The 14,048-nt window shown below is 37.2% G+C and overlaps 1 protein-coding gene across 3 annotated transcripts in view; it reads right to left on the minus strand.

The window, feature by feature from the left end:
• Positions 1 to 768: 768 nt before the first annotated feature.
• The window catches only part of WWC2 (WW and C2 domain containing 2), a 95,745-nt gene continuing 82,465 nt past the window's right edge, over positions 769 to 14,048 (minus strand). For all 3 annotated transcript variants that reach the window (XM_088056261.1, XM_014261950.2, XM_088056262.1), the window contains 4 exons: positions 12,238 to 12,330; positions 10,948 to 11,190; positions 5,382 to 5,509; positions 769 to 3,413 (listed from right to left, as the gene is read on the minus strand). In XM_088056261.1, coding sequence (XP_087912387.1) covers positions 3,347 to 3,413; positions 5,382 to 5,509; positions 10,948 to 11,190; positions 12,238 to 12,330 — 531 coding nt within the window. In that variant the 3' untranslated portion in view covers positions 769 to 3,346. The remainder of the gene's footprint in view (positions 3,414 to 5,381; positions 5,510 to 10,947; positions 11,191 to 12,237; positions 12,331 to 14,048) is intronic.

Here is a 14,048-nt window from a genome sequence, read left to right on the forward strand (position 1 = left end):
TAATTTTAATTGATGAGCAATGGCAATCTAAACCATCTAATCTAATACCATAAACTGTATTTCTCCCAAGTCTGATCAATGGCAGATTTTGTTGTTGTGGTATAACTTGGGGGAGTGAGTATAAAAATTTTAATCTCTAGGCCTGCATGGAGACTTGACCATATTTTAAATGGCAGAACTACTGGGGCTGCTTTAGACAATGTATTTTTTTACAAAAGAATATTAGGTGAGGTCTGAAAGAGTTTGTAGCACCAGTTCACCATGCATTACAGAAACCTAATGCAGTTCAACCTTGAATGAAGTTTGCTGGGCCTGTATCACTTAGAGTAAACTAAATGTTTGCAGACCTTATGTAATGTAATGCAAGGTTTTCCATCATGAGAGAGAATATGAGCACCTCTATCCCTGCCCAGTCTCTCTCTCTAAGGAAAAACAGTATTTCTGGGCAATTATGAGCTGTTGTCTGGAGGAGACTCAACCATGTTCATTGCTGATGCAGTTCTTACTTCATGAATGTGAAAAACTAACTTCAAGTATATGAATTAGTTTCCATATAACTTATCCTTAGAGTTGCCACTGATTGATGTGAACTATAAATTGCCATGATTTTACATTGACAAAGCTGTAGCGGCCATCTGTTTCTGCAAAGACCATACAAAGACACAAAGAGCAATAAAAGAATTAAATAAAACACTGGTCTGGAAAAGAGCTTTGTTAAAAAAAATGTATTTTCCAATCACTGAAACACATGAAAAGTGCAGAGACAAGTTAATCTATGTAATGTACTTGCATACTCTTACAGACAAAATTAGAACAGAAACACATTCAGAATATAACCTGATTAAATATTTAGTTCAGTCCTGAGCATTCAATATTTAATACAGTATAAACATAGCAATAGTAAAAAGAAAAATAATCTTAAAATTATTTGATTTGTGTTCTATTACAATTTCTGCTAAACTTTGCTCATTTGGCTAAATATTCTTGTACCAGTAATATTTACAATTTGATATATGCAACTGCAGTGACATTGGTACCTGGCAATACAATTAATTACATTCGCTATACCCTGCTGTGCAGGGTATATTTCACTTCAGGAGTAATATTTATCACTTTAAACTTATGGGAGTTTATTTATATGTATTGTTTTAGCTTATTCTATTGAGTGTTTCAAGTGTGACATGCTGAGTTAGTAAAAAACCCCCCAAACTCCAAACCCAGAATTGTTAAAAGCTGCCTATAAATATGTTCAACTTTACCATTCTGGAAAATGAAGAGTATGACTATGTCTAAGTCTCTTGTTTTTAAAGGAGTTTTATAAGCTGAAGCCGGCAATACTTAAGTTTTGACTTCACCTTATGCTTACAAATCAGACAATAATACTTTTTTTTAAAAAAAATTATTCAACAATTGAGAAAAAACAGCTAACTGGGCAAGAATTTAGATGCCTATATGTATTTTTCACAATAGCATCCTTAATGACATATATTTTTATGGCCAGAACTGAACTATATTAAACAGAACATAAATAAGACTGTAAATAAATAAAAGAAAAATCATAAAGTAGACCTCTAAACATCATTCTACAAACACCTTATATAATCAAATTGAGAAGCTGAAACTGTCAACCTTCATTTCACCTCTACATTAAATAATTCCAGATTCTTTTTTAAACTGACCTTTCAAACATGAATATTATCTCAAACCCAAGACACAAAAAACAAATGGGGCATTCATAAAGGATGTTTGATCGGTCATCTTGCTCAAAATAGCATGTTTGGCTTTATATTTTAGTGAACTGCTGTATTTGTGCATAAGAAAACCCTTGGGTGTTACACAGACCTGTCATTACAGAACTGTCACTTGGAATCTAAGACAGCTGCTACCATATTGTCATTATATTGTTTCCATTTGCTGACCAAATAATTATATCATTTCTGAAAAATGAAGTCCATGCAATGTGGCTTGTTGCTTGGGGAAGAAAACTGTAGCCAGTGAATGAAATACATCTGAGTGTAACACACTAAGCAGAATATGAAATATTTCTGTTCTCTGCAATATCCACCTACTTACACAGTACCTACAGAAGATGATCCCAACTGCTTTACCAAGCCAGGACTGCTTGAACACCTACATCCAATGTTCTGAACTTCTAATGGAAGGCATCCAAGTTGCCTTCTGATGAAGCAGCCTGCTAGGAAGAAGCATGTAAGACATATTTGAAACAAGTCGTTCACATATATTCATTAAACCTGTGCACCCCCAATTGCACACAGGGTCAATTGTAAATTTTAAAAATTGTTATTTATTGTACCAAAATTTGTGCAGAGGTCTAGTAAGGAGCTTTTCTTTTTCAGAAGGGGTTTACCTTACCAACAGGACTTCTGATATCTGAGTTAGCATGTGAGATTTTTTTTTCTGGTATAAATACTTTAATGAAGCATCTTCAGATCTGTAAACCTAGCACACTCCTTCATGTATTCCTAGCTGGTGACCAGACAGCCCCCTAGGACAAATGATTAACAGAGAAAAACTCTCTGTTTCAAGAGCACAGTGGGTATAACTATTTAAATTTCAATGTTAGTATTATGAATTTGATTCATCTTGTTCAGAAAGCAGCTGCCCCTTTTGGTAGTCTCAAAGTAAGTTTTTAGGGTTACTTGTCTGCCTTGCTTTTCTCACTCTCCCGCAGATGCAAGAAACCTTTTAGTGCAGGTTAAAGTACTGTACATTCACAAAACTAAACTCTGAATTCCATGTCTTCCTACAAAGTATTAAAAAACAAAACCAGAAAAAAATTATTTTCAAAAACAAAATTACATTGTGGGTGATGAATCTAATCAGCAGCTGTTGTGAGGCAGCCTGGATGTTTTGGAAAGGAGCTTATGCTTGTGGTTAACTTTAAACTATAAAAGTTACACTCTTGTACAAAAGTATTGCATGGCAGAACAGCCATTTTCACAGTCTGCTCACATGAAAATAGTGAAAAGATAAGAAATTGTCTGTTGAACGTAATTTTTCTCAACACAGTGCAGTTCAACAGGATACATGCTTAGTACTGCCTTTGTTCCTTTGTTCCATCTTTACAAAATAAAAACAGATGCGATACACACAAACTGTACAAAATCAGCATCAGTATACCAAAATTATTCTACTTTGGTTTTCTGTTTGTTGGGTTTTTTTGCAATTTTTTAAGCTTACAACAGTTAAGTTCACTATATTTTACAAATAAACGTATCAATAGTGACTGTAAAATAGAAGATCTTTGAAAGCACGTTACTGGAACTACAAAGCTCATCTGAAAAGAGATGAATAAGTGGAAAAACACTTCAATGAAAACACATAATTATACATCATCAGCTGGAAGGGCTGGTATACTGATCTTTGCTCTTGTGAAATATGCTATCTTCTCCCTGAAATTAGAAAAGAAAGCAAGGGATTTTTTTACCATTTGTGGCATAACTCCAATGTCATCTGCTGTAGAGTTGCTAATACTGGAGCATAGTTCTTTAAAACACAGGTTTGGAAAATACATAGAAAATTTATTTACAACAAATGTGGCATTCTGACACAATTACCTTCTCACACAGATTTATGTTAAAAACAAGTTCCAATTTTCAAAGAGAAAAAATACCAGTATTTCATTAATAGCTGCAATGAGAAGACTGAAATATTGTTCCAGTCACAGCATTTCCAATGGTGGTATTTTCAGTAGGGGGATGAGAAGGCAAAATAAATCATTTTATCCTGACATGGGAAAAGGGCAAGGGGGGAATAGTCGTGTCTGGTCAAGACTCAGAGAAGCAGAATTATCAACCAGTTCTCCAGTTGCTTCCCCTGTGCTGTTACCGTTTCTGTCACCTACGAACCACAACATTACTGAAGCATAACAAGTTTATACAGGCTTGCCTAGCAGCAGGCTAGCAAGCAGAAGAGAAGTACTGGAAGCTTAAAAATTAAAGCTCAGAAGAGTCATTCTACTTGAGAGCTTTGAAAATCTCTCAATGATTAGTCTGAGGCCACAGCACTGTAAGAATTCCAACTAGCGGGGCACGTACAATTCAGCCTCCAAAGGTAAGTATTCATCCAGAAGACTAAACCATGTTTTCCACTGGTGAAGATTGAGTTGCCATGAAAAACAGTAGCTCAGAGCAAAATCAACCTAAACTGACTTTCTTGTTGTGTAATGACTAGAAAAGAAAGGAAAATTGAGCCTTTTGATACCCTTCTTGCAGGGGAATGGAGTTTTAGGCACTATTACACGTTCCTGTAGCTTTAGGCAGTAGTCTGTCTGCTAAATGACACTGATTAAATGTCACTGTTAAAGACCAGCACCAACCAAAACTCTTTCTCAAGACATGCATAGAAAGTGAAATCTTCAGGATGCTCTGAATTTCAAACTGAAGAAAGAAAACTCAGCTGTAACACAGCTTAGCTTAGGAACCCCTTTCCTTTCTCTCTTGCTTTGATTCTGCATCATGTACAGCTATGGTTTGCAATACATGCTGCCTCACAGGCTCCTACTTGCTTATAGATTGCTCCATAAGATGGTTAAAAAAAAAAGTCTCACATTTATTAGCAGCTGACTTAAATTTCCTATAAAGGAATCCAAAATTCAAACTTTAAAAATGTGTATTAACTGACAAAACAAACCAAATTAACTTGCAGTACTATTTCTACGTGCAAGAACAAGCATTGCATTTTTCAATCAACAGATGTATATTTATTCTTCTATAGAAGTGTGGCCTCCAGGCTGTAAACCCTGCCACTTATTGGCCAGCCTTTTAGGAATTCAGACCACTGAGAATTAAGGTTTAAGATAAATAGTGTTCATTCTAGTTTATGTTAAACTAGAACATTTCATTAATTGCTTCAAGTAATCAGTTGCTTCACAACCAAAAGGAGAAGGGAAACAAAGCAGAGGAGGGATTCAAGATCTTTCTTTAATTCTAAGTCTTGAGCAAAGCACAAGTACAGTTTCCTGATGAGCTGTATCCTGTCTTCTCCTTGAGTGGCAAGTTTTTTCAGGCCCTTGCCATCACTGAAGAGCTCCCATGACTTAAAGCCTACTGTCAACCTGCTGTGGGTGAAGTGAGCTACAGCAAGTCACACACATGCCTGCCTGCAGCAGATGTCACACAGGGGTCTGACACTCCACTCAGCTTCCTCTCCACCCTCTGAACTGCCACATCAGCAGGTCACTGAGGCCTGGCCCTCTGAAACTCTGACTTAGAGCCATGTTAAAAATCTGTGATGTTTCTGGCAAGTCAAAGCCATATGGACTTTTTACTAATACCACAGAGCATGTCTGATTATACCTAGAAAGAGTTCACGTTACTTCACTACATTAAAAAGAGCATGAAAAGCAGAACAGGCCATACCTGAATGACTGCACCTGCAGTGGCACTTTCTGGCTCTGCTCCCGTAGCCGGCACACATCCTTAGAAGCTTTCCTCATCAATTTCTCAGCACTTAAACCTTGTTTCTCCTCTTCTTTTGACTGTTCAGCCTGTGTCAGGAAAAACAACTGTATTTTGCTGATAATGAACAACTACTCATTTCAAAGAAGTGAGAGATGCTTCTGTGTCAAGCAAAACACTTGGCAGTGTCAGGTTTGCTGTTGCTCAATGATATTAAAGGTCTTTTCCAGACTAAATGAATCTATGATAATCTCTTATATATAAAAGATCAGCAAGATAAAAGGCTGACATCACAAGTCTAAGCCATGGCCACAAAATAAGCTAACAGGGCTTTTCCTAAAAGAATAAATAGAGCAAATTCCATATCATCACAGGTGGCTACTCCATTTTGTAAATTCTGATATTTCTTAGGGTGTAGTTAGACAATACCTAAATTTGTATGAACACATGTTGTCTATCCAAGTATCTTTCTAGAACTTTGAGCCACTGATTCTCTTCCCATATAAAATACTTTTATTTCCTGAGAAAAGCTCTTAGGAAAGTTGCCTATACCCACTCTAGAGTGACTGACAGAAAAAAATAGGGAAGGTGTGCTCTCAAAATACACTTTCAGGTTTTGCTGGCCATGTTAGCAAGGAACATTAACTTTTGTGCCTTTATTCATGACATAGCATATTCATGGCATATTTTGCACAAGACACTCACTTCTTTCAATTGCATTGTAGAGGTATAAAAGCCAAGGCAAGGGAACAGAACACCCGTGGTAACAACAGATCAAAGGTCTTTCGTGAACAGTGCTGAGCAGCTACATACCCCACAGTAAGTTACTGAATTTCTGTACCTCAGTATTGCTAGCTCTATTACTTACATCTTTACTAAACTTCAACAGGACAGCTGCAGCTATGCCATCCACTATTTCAGCAACAAGACTGCTACTAATAGCTGTGCTTTGGCTTTAAAAACTATCAAGGGCTTCTGAATATCCAACATTTTGAATAGTAACTCTTTTTAGGTGGGCAGTCTCCTGAAATTCTTAGATAAATGACCCCTGTTCATACACAGGTGAGTTCTGTAACAAACTGTCACCCACATCACATGTGGGGTGCATCGTGTGGGCAGTGCTTTTATTTCTAGACTACAGAGGCTGTCAGACAAATGTTATTTATTATATTTTTAATTTTGTCAGCCATCAAAATTCAATAGAAGCAGTTCACATTCTTAAACAACTATGAAGTTGTAGAGAGTTTAATTTTTGATTCTTCAGACTTGAAAATGCTGTTCATTACTTCAAATTAAAATACATTTGCAAGCCAGAAACAGCAATCTTCAAAGCTAGTTTGTGACTTAGAAGTTCACATCTCAGTTCTGAATTCAACCCAGTAGAGTCCTAAACAACAAAACCAACTAATTCAAAAGAGCTAGTCCATACTATCAGCTTCATACTGGGTAGTTGTAAGAAAGCTGCTCACAGCAGGATAGTGGTACCCTATCTGTTGAAACGCACTCTGGTTTCTATATGAAAGTGTTTTACATGAAAGAGCAACACCCTTTCAAAAACTCAAAATCCAGTCAGCTTATACTGCTGTTAACTTCTTCAGTCCCCAACTCAAATAGCTATGTTTTTTAAATTAAATTAATCTATAAATATTGTTTTCTTTATTAGTAAGTGAACATAAATTTGAGATCTACAATTGGTAATGTCTTAATTAACTTTATGTATATCACTGGCCATGCCATTTACCAGCTCTCCTAATTAATTTATCATCAAAACACTACACATACAATATTTCAAATTTTTCTAGTTTTATCCTTTCCCTAACTATACATGAGAGTCTTGTGATTACTGCATTTCAGGTTTAGGGGCATAGATACTTTATTATTGTGTATCCTTTTTTAATTTTTGAATCCATTTATTTTTTCAGGACTCTCTAAGAGAAACCTCGATTTCAGCCCAATGTCTCTAGGAATATGCATATGAGAAGGTATGTACATGACCAGGCTTATATTTACATCATGTTCCTTGAGTGTTTAATATAAAATACAGAAAATAACACTAATACAATGGCCAGACATTCAATAAGTCCCAAAATCTGGCACATTTTGTGGTGATGTACCCCCCCACCCTGGCAACACTATAATCTCGGATTCTTGAAGCAATCTTAAAACACTCATTCATGACAATTATCTACCAAATATAAGTGTCAGACAGGAATCTCTCTATCTGGGCTTAGCTTAAGTTTGTTTGATGACAAAGTTAGTAAGCTGAAATGCTATTTCCTGCATTGTTTTCCCATGGGCTTTGTATAGGAGAAACTGAATCCAAAGAAAAACTAACTGTGCTAAACACCAAATCATTGGGACAAGAACATACTTATTGGTATTAATGACATAATTACACATTATCTCAACATTAATGATGTATTAAAAAGAAACAAAGAAGTTATCTATAGGAATCTTTTTTGGATAGAAAAGCAGTAATACTTCAGAGGACATTAGGTGTCTGAAAACTTATTTGTATGAGGATTTAAGACTCAAACTTTGAAATACTGTGTGTTTTCTCATAAACATCCAATCTAAACAAGAGAAAATGCTTCTGCTGCACAGAATTATCTCTGTTTTCTGATCTGCAAGTATTAGTGGGCATTACATACTTGCTGCACTTAGGAAGGTGTGGAAGGAATGGGAAGAAAGGTATGGAGTCTGTGGATTTGGCTTCAAGCAGTGTAACTGCATGCTAGCAAGCAGTCATTGATTTTCAACATTCCCCACATCTGCAGTTTCATTTTTCACTTGAGACTCTCTCAGTTTCTCTGGTGTTTCCAGCTGCTACATTAGTCTGTGCCATTATAATGCCTGCAGGATCTAAGAAATAATCTATGACAATGTTCTCTAGGCTGCTGTGTTTTGCTAACCCAAGGGGAAACACTGACAACACAGTACAGCGCTCTCAGGGTTGTTTTGCTCCACAGGGGAGGGCTGCAATGATTTTAAGGGTAGAAATATTTCTAGAAACTTTGTAAGCACTCTTCAAAGTGGTGGAGTTATTGTGATCATTGTTCTGACTTTTACCTTGGAAAGGAGGACTTAAACGCTGTGCTACTGCCTGCATTTATTTTAGGAATGTGTATTATTCGTCACCAGAGTGTGTGTAATGGTGTTGATCACTGATCACCAGCCATACAAAATGTGACAAACTTACCTCCTGCCTTGGAAAAGTCAGCTGAAATAAAGCACAAATCCAAAGTATTCATAATATGAAATGTTGCAGAGGCATACTCTGTTCTACAGGGAATAGCTTTAGAATGGGAGTAGTTTTATTAAATTAGTCAGAAATTATAAATTCTACCCTGCATCCAGCACTAAACTGTGTAATTCTACATAAATTTTGCTATGCTTCTTTCCTATAAGTTACATTTTTATGGGTTAAAACTTAGATCAAACTTATATAATGAATTCACATGGTAAAAACCAATACAGTTACACTAAACTGTGCACTATCTTCCCCCATTTTGCCCAGCATTTTTCTGAACACTCGTCCATGTTCACCCTAAACTCTGCTAGTGTTCTATAGTCATTTTAGTACTCCACTAATTATAGCCAACAGCAGATGCCAAAAGTGGGACCAGAAGACACAAAAGGACATAAATGTAGAATTGGGAGAACATGCTGGGGAAAAGTTTTATTTCCTACGGTATCAGTCAAGGATTTCTTGAAATGTGTGGTGTCATTACATGCATTTTTCTACCATGAATTTAGCAAATCAATAAATCCGTAATTTTTTTAACCTATGGAAACTTGCAGCACTCAATGTTTTATTGAAAACATTTTTGCAGTTTCTGAATGTCATGTTATGTTTGCCTGCATTTAACCTGCCATCTGTTTGATTTTCTACTTTTTGGAGATACAAGACCATGATTAATTGCTCTCTTCCACCTCACTCATGGTTGTATGTATGGACTTCAGTTGCAGCTACTTAGCTGTTCCTAACACAGAAGTTGTTTCCTCCCTTGACCATCTTTGTTGATCCTCCACAAGATCATTATCCACTTTGATCATCCCCTTTGAAAAGGGAAACCAAAAATTAACTATGTTTATGGAACAAGCATAATAATATTTAGATCTTAAAGCAATTATATGTTTTGTTCCAAGTATTTTTCTTAGCAATTCCTGTCTTGTTTGCTTTTTGACATCTGCTGATCCTGTGATGTTTTTGTTTATGTTTTTGTCTCTTATATGTGGAGTATCTGATTCATAAAATTTAATTTACAGCACAGCTTTGTAAATGTAAATATTAGGATCATCCTTTCCTCTTCTACACAAGGCTATTTACTGACATTTAGTTTCAAAAAAACCAAAACAACAAAACCAACAACTATTGATTACATATGAGGAGGGCCTCTTCACCTTGTTAGAACTTCCCATTTTTACTACTCTGAATAATCTGGTGTATCAAAACACCAAACTCTATTAACCATGAAGAGCTAAGGAGCATAGATCCCTCCTGGCTGTCACTCACAACGTCCCCTCATTTAAAACCGATGTACATTGACTGACTTGGATGGGAAGCAGGCTCCAGAAGGTGTTTACTCCAACCTCCTGTTCACAGTAGGTGATGCCAGAGCTGAGTAATCAGTCTTGACCAGTTAGGTTTAGAATACCTCCAAATGTGCAGGTTGGGTGGGTTTGTTTTGATTTTTTCACTTGGTTGAGTCTTTAACTCCTCCAGCAAGCCCTCCAGGGCCCTATTCCAGTCGATGATCTGCCTTAATGATTTGAAAAAAACAAACAACCTCCCCAAAAATATAATAGAAACCCTACAACATCTAAGTTATTAATGTATCTTGTTGGAATTTTCATATTCCAACTTCTCACTGTTGCATCTCAGTCTTCTATCCTGTTTCTTGTCTTTTGATCACGTGGGGGCATCCTACTACCTTATGGCAGAGCATGTACACTTGTACTGTTCAAGAGACCATCATGTAGAGAACAGAATTTGGCTTTCCTTTGCCAAAATTAGAACAAGTATGTCCTGCATGAAGAAATAAGCCATTACCTTATCCCCATGGCCCTACCACTCTAAGTAGTGGTAATTGCTCCTTCTACCTGTTGCAAGCATCTTTTGGCTACAAGTTCTGTGCAGACTGCAAAGCAACCAGTGCTGAGGGACAGAAAGCACAATGCAAGTCTGTAAAAGCAGGGCTGGGGTGTGAGAATTCTAAATTAACTCTGAAGTAATTGCTATTTTACTACACCAACCATAACTATTACTCCAAATAATAGAGTTTCTAATGTGACAAAGTATTTAGAGGGCACTAGGAAAATGTTACCTCAAATTCTGTGTTTAATGTTGTAGTATTGATCAATAAAGGAATAGTTTACACTTTGTAATTAATAATGTAATAGAGATGTAACTAGTCAGATGTGAGCTTATGTAAAAATCTTTTAACATCATTGACCAATTTCTCTAACAAATTTATAGCAAAGGTAGGGGCATATTTACTCACACATATGTGAATGCTGCTCATACCTGTTTTTCAGCTTGTTTCAAGACTTTCTGGAAACGTTCATCCTCTAGCACACACAGAGGAAGGTCTGCCTCTCCTCTGCCTTTCATCTCCTCAAGCTTTTGTTTGAGGTCCCGCAAGGCCTGGAGCTCATCGTTGAGACGATTCTGCCTTGTGCGTGACGCCTGGAGATCCAGCTCCAAGTCCAGGGAAGTGCGCACAGGGCACTCTTGCGCAGCTCTTCGCATGATCGGCTGGCAAACAGGCTGGGTTTTTTGGGAGAGAACAGTAAAAATTAACAGCTGGAGAGGCTGGGAGACTTTGACATACTGCAGTCTGAAAAGCTCAGATATTTTGGTGCGGGTTTTTTAGCAGTCATTTTTTCTGAAGTCAAAAATTTCACCTATCCTGGAATTTTTCTTTAGTCAATAGCTAAAAATAAATGCTCCAACCAAGTGCATGATGTATTTACAGGTTAAAAACAAAAAACCCATTCTGATCCCTGGGATGACACTTCTGGGAGACACAACACAGAATTCCCCACAGATTTCAACTAGGTTATTTATTTTTGTAAATATTTGCTTTTTCAAGCCCTAACCAAACACATAATGTTACCAACTCTGTAAACATGCACTTCTTCAGCATATTTCACATGATTTACTCTCCTTTCACAGTGACTTTTTGCTTAAGTCAGGAGGAGAAGCTATCTCAGACTATTAGGTTTCCCAGACTTTTCTTTCTTACGTAAAATGCCTCCTACTACCTGGTATATAATTCTCTAAATTCATGTAAGAATGAATTTCATGCAAGAGAATCTTACTCTCTTGTCCTTCAATCCTTTTGCTACTTGAATACTTTTGGTGGAGAGTAAATTCCATTTAAAAGGACATTTAAATCCTTGAAATCTTCACCAAAATTTGCTCAAGATATATATTGCTGATGTTAACTTCTGTGTAGCATAGGCTACTTTGTGTCACTTTATAATACTCATGTTCTTTAACCCAGATCCCTTTGACAGTAACTCAAGTTCAACAATAAGCTCAAATTTAACAAGAAATTCCATGATGCTGAGCATCAGTGTTTTGCTGCTGGCTTCAGCCACGACTGAAACAACACAGGCTTTGTTGAAGGGGAGATGACATTGTACTGAGACCACTATGTTGATATTTCAACATGAAACTACAGCACAGAATTGTGGTACTTATGTTGCTTTTGCTGAAATACTTGAAATAAAGGGTGTCCTTTATGTCATTTGGTACTCCCAGTGTCCCCATATTTCATTTTAAACCATGTCCAGGTAACACAGCACTTACCCGTTTAACTCTCAGGCTCCGTCGTTCTGTGGCATTTCTCACAAAGAGAGACTTCTTGGCTAGTGTGGAGCTGTCGCTGTCGCTGCGATTCAACTGCCAAAATGTACATAACAAACAGATATAAAGCACCTTCATATGCAAATACACCTGCACTGGTAGAACCAGTTAGGGAACCTCAGCGTTTATATACATATAGGTCATAATTTTAGTATAAAGTTAACAAGTTTGCAACTAGAGTAAGCATCTACTCTAAAATTATAACCCTACACCAAGACAACCATTGATCTTAGTGAATGAATAACAAGACTCTTTAGGAAGGCAAGGAAGATAACTATAGTTATTAAGTATCATTGTCTGGCTGCAGATACAAACTATGGATTTCACTTACCTGGGGCAGGCTTTTAACAAATTTACTACAGGGAAGGTAAATTACTGTAGACATGCACCTGTCCAACAAGCAGTATTTTTGTATTGTTATTAACTGTAATGAGCAAAGGCATGCCTACAGCTTCCTTCAGAAGCACTTCCTACGTCTTAAAATTATGTGCCACAGCTTGGCAGTAGTTTCTTCATAATTTTAGCATTATCTCATACACATCAGTGCAGAATGACTGGTAGGTGCATCAGCATCAACAGATGGTCAGGATCATCTCTCTGCAGAATATGTATTTCACCTCTTCAGGAAAGGACAAAAAAGTAATTACTCTGCTAACATTTCAGTAAGCAAAGCCAAGGCCCTAAAGTGTGTTTACACAGGGCTGACTGGGAGCTGGGGAGTAAGAAATACAAGCACTTGCAATACAAAGTAGACCTCTTGAGAGACAAATCTGTCTTTTCACCATGAGCAACTACTGGAAGCTCACTCCTGGATACAGAGAGGCAGCCATCATCACTAGTGTTCTAGGCACTTTTCAAGGGACATTTTCCAAAGCACCAACAGACTTTGGTTCTGTCCGTCAGGCCTTAAGGATCTCTGTTTTCTGTAACATCAGAGGTGCTCTCTTAAAGCTAAGCCATCTCTTGATGGAGATAGAGATCCATCTCTTGATAGAGAGCAGCTGGCACTTCACCAAAGCGTATTCAACAGGCATTTTCCTCTTGTACAGCACCATAATGCAAGGAAGGCTGGATGTGCCTGTGGTGCAAGTTGGGGACTGGGAAGAACCCCAGCTCTTCAGCCCTCTTTGCGAACTTGGATGCAGCTACAGTGCCCACTCTGGAGTCACCAGCAGTGGGCAACAAGTGTTCCTGACATGGCAAAAGATGTATCTGCAGACATGCTCTTTTCACAGGGTACTGTGCTTCCGGGCAATACCATACACAATGAGAAACAGAATGGTTTATTCAAAGTAAGGTTTTGTTTTTTTTATTCTGGCTCTTTGGCAGCAGGTATGTAGCAATGTTCAAAGCTACAAAAGCCCAATACATTTCCAGATGCAAAAACCTCAGAAGTTTACACTGACTAAACTACTAAAGCAATTAGTTTTACTTCCTGTTGAAGACCTACATAGGCAGCAGGCTAAGATGATCTTTTTTTCCCAATACTATTAATTTCAGTTTAGGAATTAAGTTCCATCATAGGAATTAAGATGAAGGGTAGCTTCTGAATTCAGCCAATAATCTATCCAAATTATATAAAGATTGTTAGAAAACAATCTGCTATATTTCATTCTGGAGGGTATATGGAATAGTTATTTAAGTATGTAGGTATTGACTAAAGATTTATTTTTTTTAAGCCAATGAGAATCACAGAGAAGAGATGAACTTTAATGTTCCCAAATGATTAAGGCAAATGCCTCTAACTGATCTGG

This window comes from Pseudopodoces humilis, chromosome 6 (genome assembly GCF_049639895.1).
Source record: "Pseudopodoces humilis isolate 2021_Gansu_Grassland_sample_001 chromosome 6, ASM4963989v1, whole genome shotgun sequence".
Lineage (NCBI taxonomy): Eukaryota > Metazoa > Chordata > Aves > Passeriformes > Paridae > Pseudopodoces > Pseudopodoces humilis.